Source organism: Phyllobates terribilis, unplaced genomic scaffold (genome assembly GCF_046119375.1).
Source record: "Phyllobates terribilis strain yellow unplaced genomic scaffold, ASM4611937v1 Scaffold_3__8_contigs__length_932513732, whole genome shotgun sequence".
Lineage (NCBI taxonomy): Eukaryota > Metazoa > Chordata > Amphibia > Anura > Dendrobatidae > Phyllobates > Phyllobates terribilis.
This window is the reverse complement of record NW_027362763.1, coordinates 28,668,815-28,686,972: the sequence shown is the minus strand read 5'-3', so window position 1 is coordinate 28,686,972 and position 18,158 is coordinate 28,668,815. Positions and strand designations below refer to the sequence as shown.

Here is an 18,158-nt window from a genome sequence, read left to right as displayed (position 1 = left end):
ATTGCTACTTTCACCACTAAACATTGCCACTTTCCCACTAAACATTGCCACTTTCCCACTAAACATTGCCACTTTCCCACTAAACATTGCTACTTTCCCACTAAACATTGCCACTTTCTCACTAAACATTGCCACTTTCCCACTAAACATTGCTACTTTCTCACTAAACATTGCTACTTTCCAACTAAACATTGCTACTTTCCCACTAAACATTGCTACTTTCACCACTAAACATTGCCACTTTCCCACGAAACATTGCCACTTTCCCACTAAACATTGCTACTTTCTCACTAAACATTGCTACTTTCCAACTAAACATTGCTACTTTCCCACTAAACATTGCTACTTTCACCACTAAACATTGCCACTTTCCCACGAAACATTGCCACTTTCCCACTAAACATTGCTACTTTCTCACTAAACATTGCCACTTTCCCACTAAACATTGCTACTTTCTCACTAAACATTGCTACTTTCTCACTAAACATTGCTACTTTCCCACTAAACATTGCTACTTTCTCACTAAACATTGCTACTTTCCCACTAAACATTGCCACTTTCCCACTAAACATTGCTACTTTCTCACTAAACATTGCTACTTTCTCACTAAACATTGCCACTTTCCCACTAAACATTGCTACTTTCCCACTAAACATTGCTACTTTCTCACTAAACATTGCTACTTTCCCACTAAACATTGCTACTTTCTCACTAAACATTGCTACTTTCCCACTAAACATTGCTACTTTCTCACTAAACATTGCCACTTTCCCACTAAACATTGCCACTTTCCCACTAAACATTGCTACTTTCCCACTAAACATTGCTACTTTCCCACTAAACATTGCTACTTTCCCACTAAACATTGCCACTTTCCCACTAAACATTGCTACTTTCACCACTAAACATTGCTACTTTCCCACTAAACATTGCTACTTTCCCACTAAACATTGCCACTTTCTCACTAAACATTGCCACTTTCCCACGAAACATTGCTACTTTCCCACTAAACATTGCCACTTTCCCACTAAACATTGCTACTTTCTCACTAAACATTGCTACTTTCTCACTAAACATTGCCACTTTCCCACTAAACATTGCTACTTTCCCACTAAACATTGCTACTTTCTCAATAAATGTTGATCCAGGTGCTGGGGAAGCTACAGAAAATGCAAAGGTAGTATAAACTAAGCTATTACTGTCTACTATAACTGTTACTGTGAATTATCTTAAAGGGTTCTTTAAAGACAGGCTGCCAATATGGATTCCTGATGGCCATTAACATCTTAGCACTACACAGTGTGCAACCATCAGTAGACAACTGTTATCAGCTCATCTTCAGGGTCAACGACACGGCCTCACCAAAGGAGTCTGTAAGATGATGCCTGAGTGTGAAGGAGATGGCCTCACCAAAGGAGTCTGTAAGATGATGCCTGAGTGTGAAGGAGATGGCCTCACCAAAGGAGTCTGTAAGGTGATGCCTGAGTGTGAAGGAGACGGCCTCACCAAAGGAGTCTGTATGGTGATGCCTGAGTGTGAAGGAGATGGCCTCACCAAAGGAGTCTGTAAGGTGATGCCTGAGTGTGAAGGAGATGGCCTCACCAAAGGAGTCTGTATGGTGATGCCTGAGTGTGAAGGAGACGGCCTCACCAAAGGAGTCTGTAAGGTGATGCCTGAGTGTGAAGGACATGGCATCACCAAAGGAGTCTGTAAGATGATGCCTGAGTGTGAAGGAGATGGCCTCACCAAAGGAGTCTGCATGGTGATGCCTGAGTGTAAAGGAGACGGCCTCACCAAAGGAGTCTGTAAGGAGATGCCTGAGTGTAAAGGAGACGGCCTCACCAAAGGAGTCTGTAAGGTGATGCCTGAGTGTGAAGGAGACAGCCTCACCAAAGGAGTCTGTATGGTGATGCCTGTGTGTGAAGGAGATGGCCTCACCAAAGGAGTCTGTATGGTGATGCCTGAGTGTGAAGGAGATGGCATCACCAAAGGAGTCTGTAAGGTGATGCCTGAGTGTGGAGGAGATGGCCTCACCAAAGGAGTCTGTAAGGTGATGCCTGAGTGTGGAGGAGATGGCCTCACCAAAGGAGTCTGTAAGGTGATGCCTGAGTGTGAAGGAGACGGCCTCACCAAAGGAGTCTGTAAGGTGATGCCTGAGTGTGAAGGAGATGGCATCACCAAAGGAGTCTGTAAGGTGATGCCTGAGTGTGGAGGAGATGGCCTCACCAAAGGAGTCTGTAAGGTGATGCCTGAGTGTGGAGGAGATGGCCTCACCAAAGGAGTCTGTAAGGTGATGCCTGAGTGTGGAGGGGACTAACACACCAAAGACAACTAGATATAAGAAGTTTAACCTGCTAAAATAGAGGTGTAAAGCCGGCCATACACATAGGATGGCTATCGGCCGAACAATGCTTCTGTCAATCACTCGGCCCACAACTATCTCAGCTGACTTTCCCAAAAATGTGAGTGCTCATTCTGTCTAGCATTCCTGTATTCTCTGAGAAATCCGCCGACCGGCACGTCTGGCGGCAACTTATCTCTGGGAGAACAATTTGATCGGCAGTCCGAAATCACACATGCGCAATCGACATATCCCCAAGCATCAGTCGGCCGGTGCCCCATACACATTAGACTAAGGCTGAACCTGTCGATATTGATGGGTTCAGCTGACATTAGTCTATTGCGTATGGAGGCCCTAAGATTGTGCAAAAGTGGCAGACAAGAGGTGCTGCTGGAGATTGCCACCAAGTGAGGTGCCCACGAGAAGGGCAGTGACCAGCACTGTGAGCGGAGTGAAAAAAAGTGACACATAGACTGTTCCAGAGTAAGGAGATGCTGTAGACATCATGAAATGTCATAGTTGTCTACAAAGTGTTTTCCTCATTTAAGACGGTGACCATCAAGCTTCTCCCATTGAGAAAAATTGTTGACATATCTCCTGTGCACAGCTACTTCCTTCTACTGTCTTTGCGTGGGGACCTAAGGGCCACTACATCCTATGCAATATTTAGAGGGGGCACATAACCACCCAACCACCCTCTACCTGCACATGACCAGGGACGTTCTGCATAGACCCTGAAGACGTGCAGAATGCTGAGAGGTTTTTGCTCAGATGCAACTAAAAATTCCCCATGTAGAAAGAAGCTACGACGTAAAGGGATTTTTAAGTTTTGGAAAACCCCTGTCCCCAGCTGCAGTTTGTTTAAAAGAAAAAAACTGTGCTTTACTACCCATAACCAGGTCCAATGCTGACTCTCTGCTGCTGCAATCAGTATTTGTTATTGCCTGCAGCGTTGAAGCAATTTCGACAGCACTGCAGATGATCAGTTAGCGCAGTAGCTCAGCCCGAGTTGACAACCTGAATCGCAGAGCTCACTGATTGTCTGCAGTGCTGTCAACACAACTTCAATGCTGCAGACAGTAGCAGACAAAGATTAAGCGCTGGACTCAGGGAGTTTTGTTTTTTAAACCTTCACCCCCCCAGCCTGTTTGCACCTTCACGACCAGGTCAATTTTTTTCAATTCTGACCAGTGTCACTTTATGAGATTGGTAAATTTGGGACAAAATTTTTTGCATTTATTTGTGAAAATATCGGAAATTTTTGAAAATTTTACAATTTTCAAAATTTTTATGCCTTTAAACCAGAGATATATGTCAAACAAAATAGTTAATAAATAACATTTCCCACATGTCTACTTTACATCAGCGCAATTTTTGAAACATTTTTTTTGCTAGAAGAGTTAAAAGTTGACCAGCAATTTCTAATTTTTCCAACAAAATTAAATTTTTTTTAGGGACCACATCATACTTGAAGTGACTTTGAGGGGCCCATGTGACAGAAAATACACATAAGTGACACCATTTTAAAAACTTCACCCCTCAAAACCACATGAAAGAAGTTTTTTAACCCTTCAGGTGCTTTACAGGAATTAAAGCAATGTAGAAGGAAAAAATGAAAATTGTACTTTTTGCCACAAAAATGTTAACTTAGCCCCAAATTTTTCATTTTTACAAGGGTAATAGGAGAAAATGGACCATACAATTTGTTGTACAATTTCTCCTGAGTACGCGATACCCCTTATGTGGTGGAAAACTACTGTTTGGGCGCACAGCAAGGCTCGGAAAGGAAGGAGCACCGTTTGACTTTTGAAGCTCAAAATTGACTGGAATCGATGGCGAATGCCATGTTGCGTTTGGAGACCCCCTGATGTGCCTAAACTGTGAAAACCTCCCACAAATGACCCCATTTTGGAAACTAGACACCTCAAAGAATTTAGCTAGATGTGTGATGAACACCTTGAACTCCCAGGTGCTTGACAGAACTTTAGAACGTTGAACCGCAAAAATAAAAAATCTAATTTTTCCCACAAAAATGTTATTTTAGCCCCAATTTTTTTATTTTCACAAGGGTAACAAGAGAAAATAGACCCCAAAATTTGTTGTACAATTTCTCCTGAGTATGCTGATACTTGATATGTGATAGAAAACTACTGTTTGGGCTCAGAAGGGAAGGAGCGTCATTTGACTAGTACAACGCAAAATTGGCTAGAATCAATAGCGGATGCAATATTTCATATTTGGAGAAACTAGACCCCTCAAGGAATTTATGTAGATGTGTGGTGAGTACATTGAACCCACATGTGCTTCCCAGAAGTTTATAATGTAGAGCCGTGAAAATAGAAAGTCAAATTTTTCCCATACAAATTTTGTCTTAGACCCAATTTTTTTATTTTCACAAGGGTACCAGGAGAAAATGGACCCTAAAATGTGTTGTGCAATTTCTCCTGAGTACGCCGATACCCCATGTGTGGAGGAAAACTACTGTTTGGGTGCATGGCAGGGCTCAGAAGGGAAGAAGTGCCATTTGACTTTTGGAAAGCGAAATTGCCTGGAATGGAGAGCAGACACAATGTCGCATTTGCAAAGTCCCTGATGTGCCTAAACAGTGGACATCCCTACTAGTGACCCCATTTGGGAAACTACACCCCTTTGCCAAATCCATCTGCTGGTTTGATGACCATCTTGATACCACAGGTACATCACAGAATTTTAAAATATTGAGATGTGAAAATGAAATATTATGTTTTTTTTCACGAAAAAGTTGAAAGAGCCTCAATTTTGTCATTTTCACAAGGGTAAAATGATAAAATGGACCCCGCCGTGCAATTTCTCCGAGTATGCCGATACCCCATATGTGGTTGGAAACTGCATTTCAGCCACAGTGCAAAGCTCAGAAGAGAAGGAGCGCCATATTGGAGAGCAGATTTTGCTTGAATAGTTTGTGGGTGACATCTCATATTGTCAGAGCCCCTGGAGGTGCCAGAACAGCAGAACCCCCATAAGTGACCCCATTTTACAACCTACTCCACTGAATGAATTCATCTAGTGGTGCAGTGATTATACTGATACCACAGCTGTTTCATAGAATTTCATAGAAAAAATAATTACATTTTTACCATTAAAATATTGTTTTAACCCCAGAATTTATATTTTTACATGGGAAAATAGATAAAAGTGGCCTTTTAATTTGTCTCACAATTTTTGCAATACTCCTTATGTGTCTGCACAGCATTGTTTGGCAACACAGCAGGGCTGAGGAAGGAAGGAGCGCTGACTATTGGAGTACAGATTTATCCTAGAATAGCTTGTGGACTCCGCTAAGTGCCAGAACAGCAGAATCCCCCCTGAAGAGACCCCATTTTGGAAATGACACCCCTCTGGGATTCATCTATGGGTATAGTGACGATTTTCACTCCATGGATGATTTCCAGAAACAAGCAGCAGTGGATGATTTAGAGCAAAAATTGCAAATCTGCCATTGTAGTGCCCAACTATATATTGTGCCCAGCTTGTGTCTCCGGAGACATCCACCACGGAAATTGTTAAGTGGGCTCTACTCGAATGGGTCATTCGCTAAACGAAGCCATATTGAATGGCAAATTGGAATGAATTAATGCAGATTGAAAGCGTGGTTCCTTGTGGAAGATTTTAAAGCAGTCAATGAGGCCTAAGGCTGGTAATAATGGGCAATAATGAAGGTTATCATTACTCTCTTGGTACATACACCACATCTTTTCTGGGGGTTCTTTCTCGTTTCTGTTGCTGGAATTAGTCCAATAAAATGTCGCTCAGTGAGTGTTTTGACATCTTCACATTCTGATGGATGAGCGGAGCCCACATTTATAAAAACAAGATTTTCAATGACCTTTTCCTTTTATACCAGGTATATGATTTTCTTGATACCTGGTATGGCTGTAGAACCTGGTCTGCAAGGTCCACACATCCATGTATATGTTGTAATCAATGACTGACTTTATAGTAGTGGATCCTAGTTCTACAGTGGCCCTTGTGGCATCGAGCTGAGGATAAAAATATCCTTCTTATCCTTATACTTGAGGGTAAGCAGCTCTCCATTGCGTACAGCCCCCTGATGGAACTTATCGTTGACCAATGATTGTGGAAACTCCTGACGGTTTTTACGAATGGTCCCACAAGCCCCGATGTTGAGTTCATCCAATAGGCGTATGCTGCTGTAGTCATTTTCTACATACAGGTTTTTGTAAAAATTGACTTATATCAGCTCCCAAATGATTTTTCCAGATGTCCCCAGATAAGTAGGGCATCCTGGTGGGCTTAGTTGGCTATCCTTCTCCTAATAAATGTGAAAACCTGATATGTATCCTGTTGAACTATCTCAGATTTTATAGAGCTTTATTCCGAGCCTTGCCCTCTTAGATGGGATAAATTGCTTGAGGTGCAGTCTTCCTTTGAATTTTACAAGGGACTCATCGATGGAAATGTCTTGAGTCGGGGCATAGAGCCTTAAGAACTTTTCTGTCAACTCTTCGAGTCTGATTTTATATAGTCTGTCATGTCCGGGGACATTTCTGGGCAGACATTGGCCATTGTTGTTAAAATATCAAAATCTCATGACGGTAGCGGGATCTAGGAAGAACGACAGGGGTGGCTTGAACAGGGCGGTTGGGTCAGTAAGAGCGCATGCTCATTTTTTTTAACAAACCCCATGGATAATGTACAAATTTTATAATTTACGTAAGATCAGTCGGCATCCATGAATTTGACCGAGCGTAATAGGATTGTGGATTCTGACTGATAAATTGGGAAGCATATAAATTTATTTGGATATTTATTTGGAGAACAATATACTCTAGCAAGCGATCTGTCATAAACAAATTTAAAAAAAGTAAACTGGTCCTAAATCTTCCACCTCCACATTTATGGCATCAAAATCAGGGATGAATGGAGCAGCCGAATCCGAAGCCCCCCATCTGGGAAATGCTACATCAAGTGGTAAAGCCCCTTGTACATTGTCCTGCTCCAGTTCACTAGTACCAGGGACGTCACTTGTCCTGGGCAGTGTTCCCGGATTTTGAGACGTTTCTCCGGTAGCTGTTTGTCCCTCTTGTACTGGTCCTTGTTGTGTTTGTGGATGGACCAGAATCACTGAGCTATCACTCTCGCCTCAACTAAAGCCCTCGAAATCCACATCTCCATCTGACATTAGACATTCTACACTGTCAGAGCCTCCACTGCGGTATAAGATGGAGGGGCCATTTTATTACTTTTTATATTGTTTTTATACAGTAAATGTACACTGTACAGTATCTATAATATACCTACCTTGTAATGTCTTCACATCCCGTTCCGTCCAGATGGGTCCGGATATCAGAATTCCAAGCGGCGGAAGTTCGCCAACCGCCGTATTGGGACACCCAAGTGATGGGAGTCTCAATATGGAAACCGCTGGTGGTACCAGCCTCTTGCGCGGTACCACCAGCGGAACACCGTCGCGAACACGCCGTACACGCCACCACCGGGATCAGCCAAATGATTCACTGACCGCCACCATCTTTGTACAGGAGGAGCGTATACGCAGTTTTAATGTGACCGCCGCTATCTGCCTGCACAAAGATGGCGGCGGTCTGATTTACTGCGCGGGGAGACAGCTCAAGCGAGAGAACACATAAGGGAAGAAGACAGCACAGGGGTGGAAAGAGAGTAGACAAGGGGGAGGGAACATGGGGTAGACAGGTCAAAGAAGAGATCACATGAGAGAAGACAGCAGATGGGGGAGAGAGACAGAGCACAGGGGGGAGACAGCTCTAACGAGACAGCACATGAGGGGAGAACACAGCACAGGAAGGAGAGAGAGAGCAGACAAGGGGGAGAGAACATGGGGTAGACAGGTCAAAGAAGAGATCACATGAGAGGAGAAGACAGCAGATGGGGGAGAGAGAGAGCACACAGGGGGGAGAGAGAGAGCGCACAGGGGGGAGAGAGACAGAGCACAGGGGGGAGACAGCACATGAGGGGAGAACACAGCACAGGAAGGAGAGAGACAGCAGATAAGAGGGAGAGCACATGGGGTAGACAGGTCAAAGAAGAGATCACATGAGAGGAGAAGACAGCAGATGGGGAGAGAGAGAGCGCACAGGGGGGAGAGAGAGAGCGCACAGGGGGGAGAGAGACAGAGCACAGGAGGAGAGAGAGAGCACAGGGGGGAGACAGCTCAAACGAGAGAACACATGAGGGGAGAACACAGCACAGGAAGGAGAGAGACAGCAGAGAAGGGGGAGAGCACATGAGGTAGACAGGTCAAAGAAGAGATCACATGAGAGGAGAAGACAGCAGATGGGGAGAGAGAGAGCGCACAGGGGGGAGAGAGACAGAGCACAGGGGGGAGAGAGACAGAGCACAGGGGGGAGACAGCTCTAACGAGACAGCACATGAGGGGAGAACACAGCACAGGAAGGAGAGAGACAGCAGATAAGAGGGATAGCACATGGGGTAGACAGGTCAAAGAAGAGATCACATGAGAGGAGAAGACAGCAGATGGGGAGAGAGAGAGCGCACAGGGGGGAGAGAGAGAGCGCACAGGGGGGAGAGAGACAGAGCACAGGAGGAGAGAGAGAGCACAGGGGGGAGACAGCTCAAACGAGAGAACACATGAGGGGAGAACACAGCACAGGAAGGAGAGAGACAGCAGAGAAGGGGGAGAGCACATGAGGTAGACAGGTCAAAGAAGAGATCACATGAGAGGAGAAGACAGCAGATGGGGGAGAGAGAGAGTGGATAGGAGGGTGAGCACATGGGGGGGGAGAGATTCTCAGAACTGCAAAGCCTGCCCCCATCGTGACATTACTGCTCTCCCGATGCCATAGCATCGGGACTCCATCTAGTTAGTTATATTTTAGTAGAAAATACGTTCCTCTCAAATTATCTGTATAGTATATATAGTATTGTATATAGTATTTGTATGTTTATATTAGTACAAAAATGAACAAATTGATTAACGCAGCTAAATGATTAATGTAATTGATTAACGTAACTAATTGATTAACGTAACTAATTTATTAATCAAATAATTGATGGAATTAGTAATAACTGATCGGTAAAACAATTGCAATCAATCCTAAATCTAACCCTAAATCTAACCCTAACCCTAAACCTAACACTAACCCTAAATCTAACCCTAACCCTAAACCTAACACTAAATCTAACCCTAACTCTAACCCTAAATCTAACCCTAACCCTAAACCTAACCCTAACCCTAAACCTAACCCTAAATCTAACCCTAACCCTAAATCTACCCCTAACTCTAACCCTAAATCTAACCCTAACCCTAACTCTAACCCTAAACCTAAATCTAACCCTAACCCTAAATCTAACCCTAACCCTAAACCTAACCCTAAATCTAACCCTAACCCTAAATCTAACCCTAACCCTAATCCTAAATCTAACCCTAACCCTAATCCTAAATCTAACCCTAAATCTAACCCTAACCCTAAATCTAACCCTAACCCTAATCCTAAATCTAACCCTAATGATTTATTTTAACTTTAAGAATATTAATATATTAATCAATTATGAATAATCTAATTTATTTAGCATTTGTCACACTTTCTTTTCTGATCGCTCACTGACCGAAGATCAGAGGAGAAACAGTGTTTTATATGACGCAAATCACCCAGGAAAGTTTATTACTACAACAAACTTTTCCAGCGATTGCTGTCAGTGGCTGGCATGACTGTGACGTCATCAAGACCTGAACCAATCAGGTCTCGATGAGATCAGGTGTCACAGCTAGCATTCTGCACCAGTATCCTGGTGCTTGCAGGTATGTGGGGGTCCTGACCTCTGCAAGACCGCCGACCGTAGACAAATGTCGGCACTGCACAAAACCCAGCAAGCGCCCACGTTTACCGTCGGCAGTCGTGAAGGGGTTAAGATGCAATTGGCTGTTCATTACGTTGTTGTCTGTGTGCAGATTACTGGTATAACCCGCTCAATCTTCCATGTTTCACCTTCTCTTGATAGATAGGAACCTCGCACTTCATGGTCGAGCCACTCAGTCTTCAATTGCAAAGGATCCGAACTATGGCTTCATGTCAATGGCAATAAACGCAATAGATGGAAACCAGGACTCAGATTTTTATCATGGATCCTGTTCCCACACACACAATGACTTGTCTCCATGGTGGAGGGTCGACTTGCTGAGGTCTTACAAAATTAACCACATAACCATCACTACCCGGAACGACTGCTGTGAAGAACGGCTAAACGGTGCAGAAATCCTTGTTGGAGACTCATTGGCCAACAACGGGAACAATAATCCAAGGTGAGAATGAGCCGCTACATATTCTGATCTACCAATATGTGTTATATATCTCATATCACTTTCCATACAAGATAAATATGCGGCGCTCACCACATTACGTTAAAATCCATGAAGATACTTATTGAATTTAAACATATAACAGTCAGGACATATACAGCAAAAAAATGGCCAACAGGTTGCCAATGGACATTTCATACAAATTAGATTTTCTGAAGGCATGACTTTCCAAGACCCTTCTGTTTTCTCTAGGCACCTCTGTTCTTTGTAGACCCCTCTATCTCCTACACAACCCTCTGTCCTCTCCAGACTCCCTCCAAACTCCTAATGGTTTTTTCCATACACTTCTGTCCTCTGTAGACCCCTCTATTCCCTCAGTTATCTCCAGATTCCTCTTTCCTCTTCTGATCTCTGTGTCTACCACACTGCTCTATTTCAGACTCCTGTATTCTCCACAGAGTCTTTCCTTTTTTCTTCCAGACTCATCTGTCCTCTGCAGACTACTGTGTCCTCCAGATTCACTCCAAATTACTCGTTCATCTCCAGACTTATCTGTCCTCTCCAGACCTTTCTGTTCTCCAGACACCTCAGTTGTCTCCACACTCCTGTTTTCTCCTCCATACTCTTTTGTCCTCACCAAACCCCTATGTTCTCAATAGACTCCTCTGTCTCCTCCAGACTCCTCTTTTCCCTCCACACCCCTGTCTTTTCTCATCTCTTCTGGTCCCTTCACACTCCTCTGTCTCCTCCTGACTCTTCTTTTCCCTCCACACCCCTGTCTTTTCTCATCTCTTCTGGTCCCTTCACACTCCTCTGTCTCCTCCAGACTCTTCTTTTCCCTCCACACCCCTCTCTTTTCTCATCTCTTCTGGTCCCTTCACACTCCTCTGTCTCCTCCAGGCTCTTCTTTTCCCTCCACACCCCTGTCTTTTCTCTTCTGGTCCCTTCACACTCCTCTTCATTCGTGTTTTCACTCCATACTCCTCTGTTCTGTCGGTTTATCCTTCAAAGAAGTCAAGGGTTTGAATTCAAATTATGTTTGGTTCCATGTGCCGTTGAGTATCACTGACTTCAGGGGAAGGTCCATCACTGGTCGAGGTTTCCTCTGTGAAGCTACCAAAAGGTCCATAACAGTCAGGCCCAGTGGCCTCTTCTACATGCCGATATGAATTTATGGAAGGACTCTAACCTATCATGGCTTATGTTACAGGTGTGCAGTGGTGACAACAATTCCACGTGGAGCGACTGAAACCTTCCAATGCAACAATATGGTCGGGAGATATGTCAACGTCATTTTGCGTGGAAAAACAGAATATCTTCACTTGTGCGAAGTTCAGGTTTTTGGAGCAGATTACTGAAGTAGAACTCGTACCAATAACCGGAAGTAAAATATTACTAACAATATAGTAATAATCTACGATAAATACATATATACAAGTGCATAATATCATAAAATAAAAGCATTTACATTTATAATGCATGATGTCCAGTTCTTTCCTTCCTGGAGTTCATAGGATGAGTTTCCATGCTCAGGATGCTTAGTTCATGTCTAGGGGTTTGTTATGAAGGAAAGTTTGGACAATGACTGTGACAACTATAGCCAAGGCTGGTGGAGGCATAGGACATCACTTTTTTATATTATAGTCGTTTGTTGCTAAATTATACTGCTGAACAGTGCATCCTTACAGTAACTAAAAAATATTCACATTATCAGAGCACAAAGCTTTCAAATTGTATCTTCAACAACCAATGGGCTTCCATATGATGATCAAAATTAAAAACGACTTGTGCACTGTGCCTTGTGGCTGTGTCATACAATAGATCTGGAGTTGCATGTTTGCAAAACAAGGTGTGAAGACCCGGTGTCTTCCGTGGGCGTAACGTTACTCAGACAACACAGGGTGAGGGTAAAACAGCGTGGCAATACTTTATTGAATCACAAAGCGGACAATAAACACATAGGACAGTCCCAGCAAATACCCAAGATGGTACAACATTATACAGTGTCACCCTTCCGCTCCGTCCGCCTGGGATAGAACAGCTGCGACTTTGGAGACTTCCAGGGCCAACTACCTCAACTAGTCGTCCCCTGATTCTGGCAGGCCCCCATAGAGAGGAGGTAGCAGCAAGCTTAGGAAGCTAGCAGTCCATCGAGGTACAAGGCCAGGAGACCCTAGGGTCCCAATCTGGCCTCTCCGAGAGTTTCCATGAGTTCCATGAGCTTCAAAAAAGCCACTGATTTCATATCGTCGTAGTAAAAATTTAGGAGATATTATCATTCAAAATAGATATGTTGAAAATAATAATAAAAAAACTTGGCTTGAAAAAAGTGCCCCCAAAGGTAACTTTAAATGTGCGCACTGCTCCTTCTGTAATTTCCACAATGTCGATAAAATTCTAAGAATCGGTGCCATTACCCATATAGTGAATGATTTCATTTCATGCAGATTTAATTATGTGGTGTATGTAATCACATGCCACTGTTAATTTTTTTATATTGGTAAAACTATCAGACCCCTCTTTATACGATTTAGAGAACATTATAACTCAATTACAACAAGAAAAGGGTCACCAAAATTAATACAACACATTATAGATTGTCATAATGCAGATCCAAAAGTATTACAGTTCGCAGGATTAGAACAAGTAAAAAATTCCCCAAAGGGCGGTGATCGCAATAAATTATTGTTACAACCCGAAGCCAGATGGATCCTTAACTCTGAAGCTAAGGGACCACTGGGCTTAAATGATAAGATAGATCTTTCCATTTTTTTATAATGATGGATTTATGTGTTGTCTTCTATATCTTTCACTTATTTGTCCATTTCATTACTATGGCAGGTCAGTTAGTGACAGCATGAATTGTTTTTAACGTACTAATCATACTGCACGTGTATGTATTGATGTGTATAACAAGCTGACTGCTTAACCCCTTAAGCCCCGCGGGTGGTTTGCACGTTAATGACCGGGCCAATTTTTACAATTCTGACCACTGTCACTTTATGAGGTAATTACTCTGGAACGCTTCAACGGATCCCCCCTGATTCTGAGATTGCTTTTTCGTGACATATTGTACTTCATGATTGTGGAAAAATTTCTTCGATATCACTTGCGTTTATTTGTGAAAAAAACTGAAATTTGGCGAAAATTTTGCAATTTTCAAAATTTGAATTTTTAAGCCCTGAAATCAGAGCGATATGTCACACAAAAGAGTTAATAAATAACATTTCCCACATGTCTACTTTACATCAGCACAATTTTGGAACCAAAATTTTTTTTCGTTAGGGAGCTATAAGGGTTAAAAGTTGACGAGCGATTTCTCATTTTTCCAACAAAATTTACAAAACCATTTTTTTAGGGACCACATCACATTTGAAGTCACTTGGAGAGGTCTTTTTGACAGAAAATACCCAAAAGTGACACCATTCTAAAAACTGCACCCCTCAAGGTGCTCAAAACCACATTCAAGAACTTTATTAACCCTTCAGGTGCTTCACAGGAATTTTTTGAATGTGGAAGAAAAAAATGAACATTTAACTTTTTTCACAAAAATGTTACTTTAGACCCAATTTTTTTTATTTTCACAGGGGTAACAAGAAAAAATGGACCCCAAAATTTGTTGTGCAATTTCCCCTGGGCACGCAGATACCCAATATTTGGGGAAAAAACACTGTTTGGGCGCACGGCAGGGCTCGGAAGGGAAAGAGTGCCATTTGACTTTTTGATTGTAATATTTGCTTGAATAATTAGCGGACGCCATGTTGAAAAAGTGAAAAAAAAAAACACTTTTTCATTGTTACGAATCAATTTGTGAAGCACCTAGGGGTTCCAAGTGCTCACTATGCATCTAGATAGGTGCCTTGGGGGGTCTAGTTTCCAAAATGGGGTCACTTGTGGGGGAGCTCCAATGTTTGGGCACACAGGGGCTCTCCAAACGCAACATGGCGTCCGCTAACAATTTGAGCCGATTTTCCATTCAATTTGTTAGCGGACACCATGTCGCGTTTGGAGAGCCCGTGATGTGTCTAAACAGTGGAGCTCCCCCACAAGTGTCCCCATTTTGGAAACTATACCCCTCAAGGATTTTATTAAGGTGTATAGTGAACATTTTGAACCCAGAGGTACGGCACAGAATTTGTTTACATTAGGTCATCATATTGAATAAGTTGTCATTATTCTTGAGCGCAAGTGCTCGCTACTTGAGTTTGCATCGGGTACTCAGGTATGCACCATGTACAGCGTGTGCTCGAGTGACATGCTCGAGTCCCTGCTCCGCATGTTTCACGGTTATTAGACACCCAAAAAAAACATGCGGGGATCGCTCATGCATGGCAGGCAATCCCCGTAAAGTTTTTTGGCCGCGAAGCATATGGGGCAGAGACTCGAGCATGTCACTCAAATACCCACGATACTCAATGCATACCAGAGCACCCGATGCAAACTCAAGTAGCGAGCACTTGCTCTCAACACTAGTCGCCATATCGTCATCTTTTTTTCTTACTTTTGAAAAAAATCCCAACCCCAGCCCTAACCCTAGCACAACCCTAGCCCTAGCACAACCCTAGCCCCAGCACAACCCTAGCCCCAGCACAACCCTAGCCCCAGCACAACCCTAGCCCCAGCACAACCCTAGCCCCAGCACAACCCTAGCCCCAAACCCAGCCCTAACCCTAGCCCAATCCTAACCCAAGAGTTTATTTTTTACGCCGTTTCTCGTGCGGTATAAGTGATTAGACGACTTTATTCTTCGGGTCGGTGTGATTACTGCAGTACCAGAATCATATGGGGTTTTTATGACTGACAGCTGTCACACACTAAAAGACGCATTTTTTGTAAAATCTAGTTTTTGCATCGCCATATTTTGAGAGCTATAATTTTTCCAGATTTTGGCAGACAGTCATGTGACGGCTCGTTTTTTGCGGGATGACTTGACGTTGTTATTGGTGCCATTTTCAGGCACGTGACATTTTTTGATCGCTTTCTATTCCGATTTTTGGAGGCAGAATAAACAAAAACCAACAATTCAGGAATTGTTTTTTTTTTTGTTTTTTTTTTATTCTGTTCCGCGTGTGGTAAAATTGATGAGGTAGCTTTATTCTTCGGGTCAGTACGTTTACAGCGGTACCACATTTGTATAATTTTTCGATGTTTTGGCGCTTATACACAATAAAAGCTATTTTATAGAAAAAATTTTATTTTAGCATAGCTTTATTCTGAGAGCTATAACTTTTTTATTTTTCAGCTGATGGAGCTGTATGGTAGCTTGTTTTTTGCGGGACGAGATGACGTTTTCAGCGGTATCATTTTTATTTATATGCGTCTTTTTGATCGCGTGTTATTCCACTTTTTGTTTGGCGGTATGGTGATAAAGCATTGATTTTTGCTTCTTTTTTTTTTTTTTTACCGTGTTCACTGAAGGGGTTAACTAGTGGGACAGTTTTATAGGTCAGGTTGTTCCGGACGCGGCGATACCAAATATGTGTACTTTTATTGTTTTTTTTTTTTTTTTTTATAATAATATTTATTGATGGGTACATTATATTTTTATTTTTGGTGTATTATTTTTTTTATTTTTTTATAATATTTTTGCACTTTTTTTTTTTTTTTTTTTTCCACTTTCACACAGTTTATACACTTTATTACTTTGTCCCACTCTGGGACTTTCACTTTTTTTTTCTGATCGCCTGCATGGCACAGGAATGAAGCACCATCCCTATGCCATGAAGGCTGTCAGAAGTGCACAGTGTGAAGATTGCTTGGAGATGCACTGCGCATGCCCAAGCAATCTTCCTGCTCTCTGGTGACCCTGATGTTGTCATGACGACATCGGGTCGTCATGGCAACACCCGGGAAGCCTTTGCAGACTGCGCTGGAAGCCGGAAGAGGAGGTGAGTATCGCCGATCACCTCCCCTTGCCCCCGCAATGCTGCGATCGACTTCGATCGCAGCATCGCAGGGGTTAATGTGCTGGGAGCGGTGCAGGACCGCTCCCTGCACATAGTACCGGGTGTCAGCTGTGACAATCAGCTGACACCCGGCGGCGATCGCGCCCGCACAGCCTGTGTGCGCGCGCGATCGCCATGACGTACTAATACGGGTCTGGCTCTTAAGTCCCAGGGCACAGACGCGTATTAGTACGTCAAATGTTATTAAGGGGTTAAAAAGCAGTGATTAGGTGTTCACTTCACCTGGGACCCGTTGAAGCTCCGGAAGGGAGCGAAACGGCCGTCGTCCTCTCTCTCACTCCCCCGCACACCCTCAGGAACCTCCGTCCGATGCCGCTAGCTAATATGTACTGTGAGTACAAATAAAGGACATCTTTGGAACTATCGGTGAGTGCTACCTTTATTTTGGCTTTTGCACGATTTCACTATTTACTTGGACATGCACCACCGTATATCCAGGAGTTTCACCATATCAAAGGGAAAGTGTATTTAAAGCAGAGGTGGTGCCAGATATCTTCTCTACCATTACGTACTTGATAACCAAAAGTGACACCATTCTAAAAACTGCACCCCTCAAGGTGCTCAAAACCACATTCACAAAGTTTATTAACTAGTGATGAGCGAACGTGCTCGCCACTACTCGGTACTCGCCCGAGCATCACCCTGCTCGATAAGCTCAGCTCTCGGCGAGGATTTCCAGGTTGTTCGGGCGGGAGCTCGGGTCCCTGCCCTGCATGTTTGGTGCTCTTTAGAGAGCCAATGAACATGCAGGGATTGCCTGCCACGCACTGCAATGCTGTAGCCATGTTGGTTGTGGCATTACAGTGATTGGCTGGCCGCACAGCGTCATCAGGTGTATATAAGACCTGGCACTGCTGTGCTCATCACAGTCACTCCGGAAACAGGCAGAGTAGGGAGAGGTGCTGCTGAGCTAGGGAGAGATTTGCTTGTTTATAGTTAGTATTGGTATGCCACAACACATATATATATATATATATATCCATCTGAACTAACAGTCCTTCTGAAGATTAATCCAGCTGCATATATTCAGTGGTGATAGCAGGAGTTAGGCAGGCAGGGTATGTGACAGACTGCAGTGCATGATACAGCACAAAAGGGTCCATTGCACGTTCTAACTGCTGCTATTAAACATATTTGTAGACATAGCCCCAGGTATCAGGCGCCAGGACTATTTTTTTTTTATCTTAATCCTGATTGCAATCCAGAGTACACCATTTTTCTACTCCATTTGCTTGTTAGCAATGCAGAATACAGCCAGATCTTTTCCATATCACAGCGTTAAAAATCCAGAAATTTGAACTGAACGAGGAAAATTTTGGCCTCCATTTCCATTTTGTTGCAGTGTGTCGGTGAAGCTACTCACACGAGGTGGCTGTGAAGAATAGTATTAGCAAACTACAGGCCTGCTATTTAACCCCTTTCCGACCCAAGGCATACTAATACGTATCTGTGCCCTGGGACTTATGGACCAGATACGTATTAGTACGCCCTATCTTTAAAGCGGCACCGCGACCGAAGTCGCGGTGATAAAATTAAAATTCCGGTGCCATCTTAC

General features: G+C 43.3%; 1 protein-coding gene across 1 annotated transcript in view; it reads left to right on the top strand.

Annotated features, from left to right (window-relative positions):
* LOC141258738 (fucolectin-like) overlaps positions 1-12,094 on the top strand; it is a 48,003-nt gene extending 35,909 nt beyond the window's left edge. Inside the window, exons 4-5 of the mRNA XM_073673793.1 lie at positions 10,340-10,640; positions 11,848-12,094. Of these exons, the coding sequence (XP_073529894.1) occupies positions 10,340-10,640; positions 11,848-11,995 (449 nt within the window). The 3' untranslated portion in view covers positions 11,996-12,094. The remainder of the gene's footprint in view (positions 1-10,339; positions 10,641-11,847) is intronic.
* Positions 12,095-18,158: the final 6,064 nt, after the last annotated feature.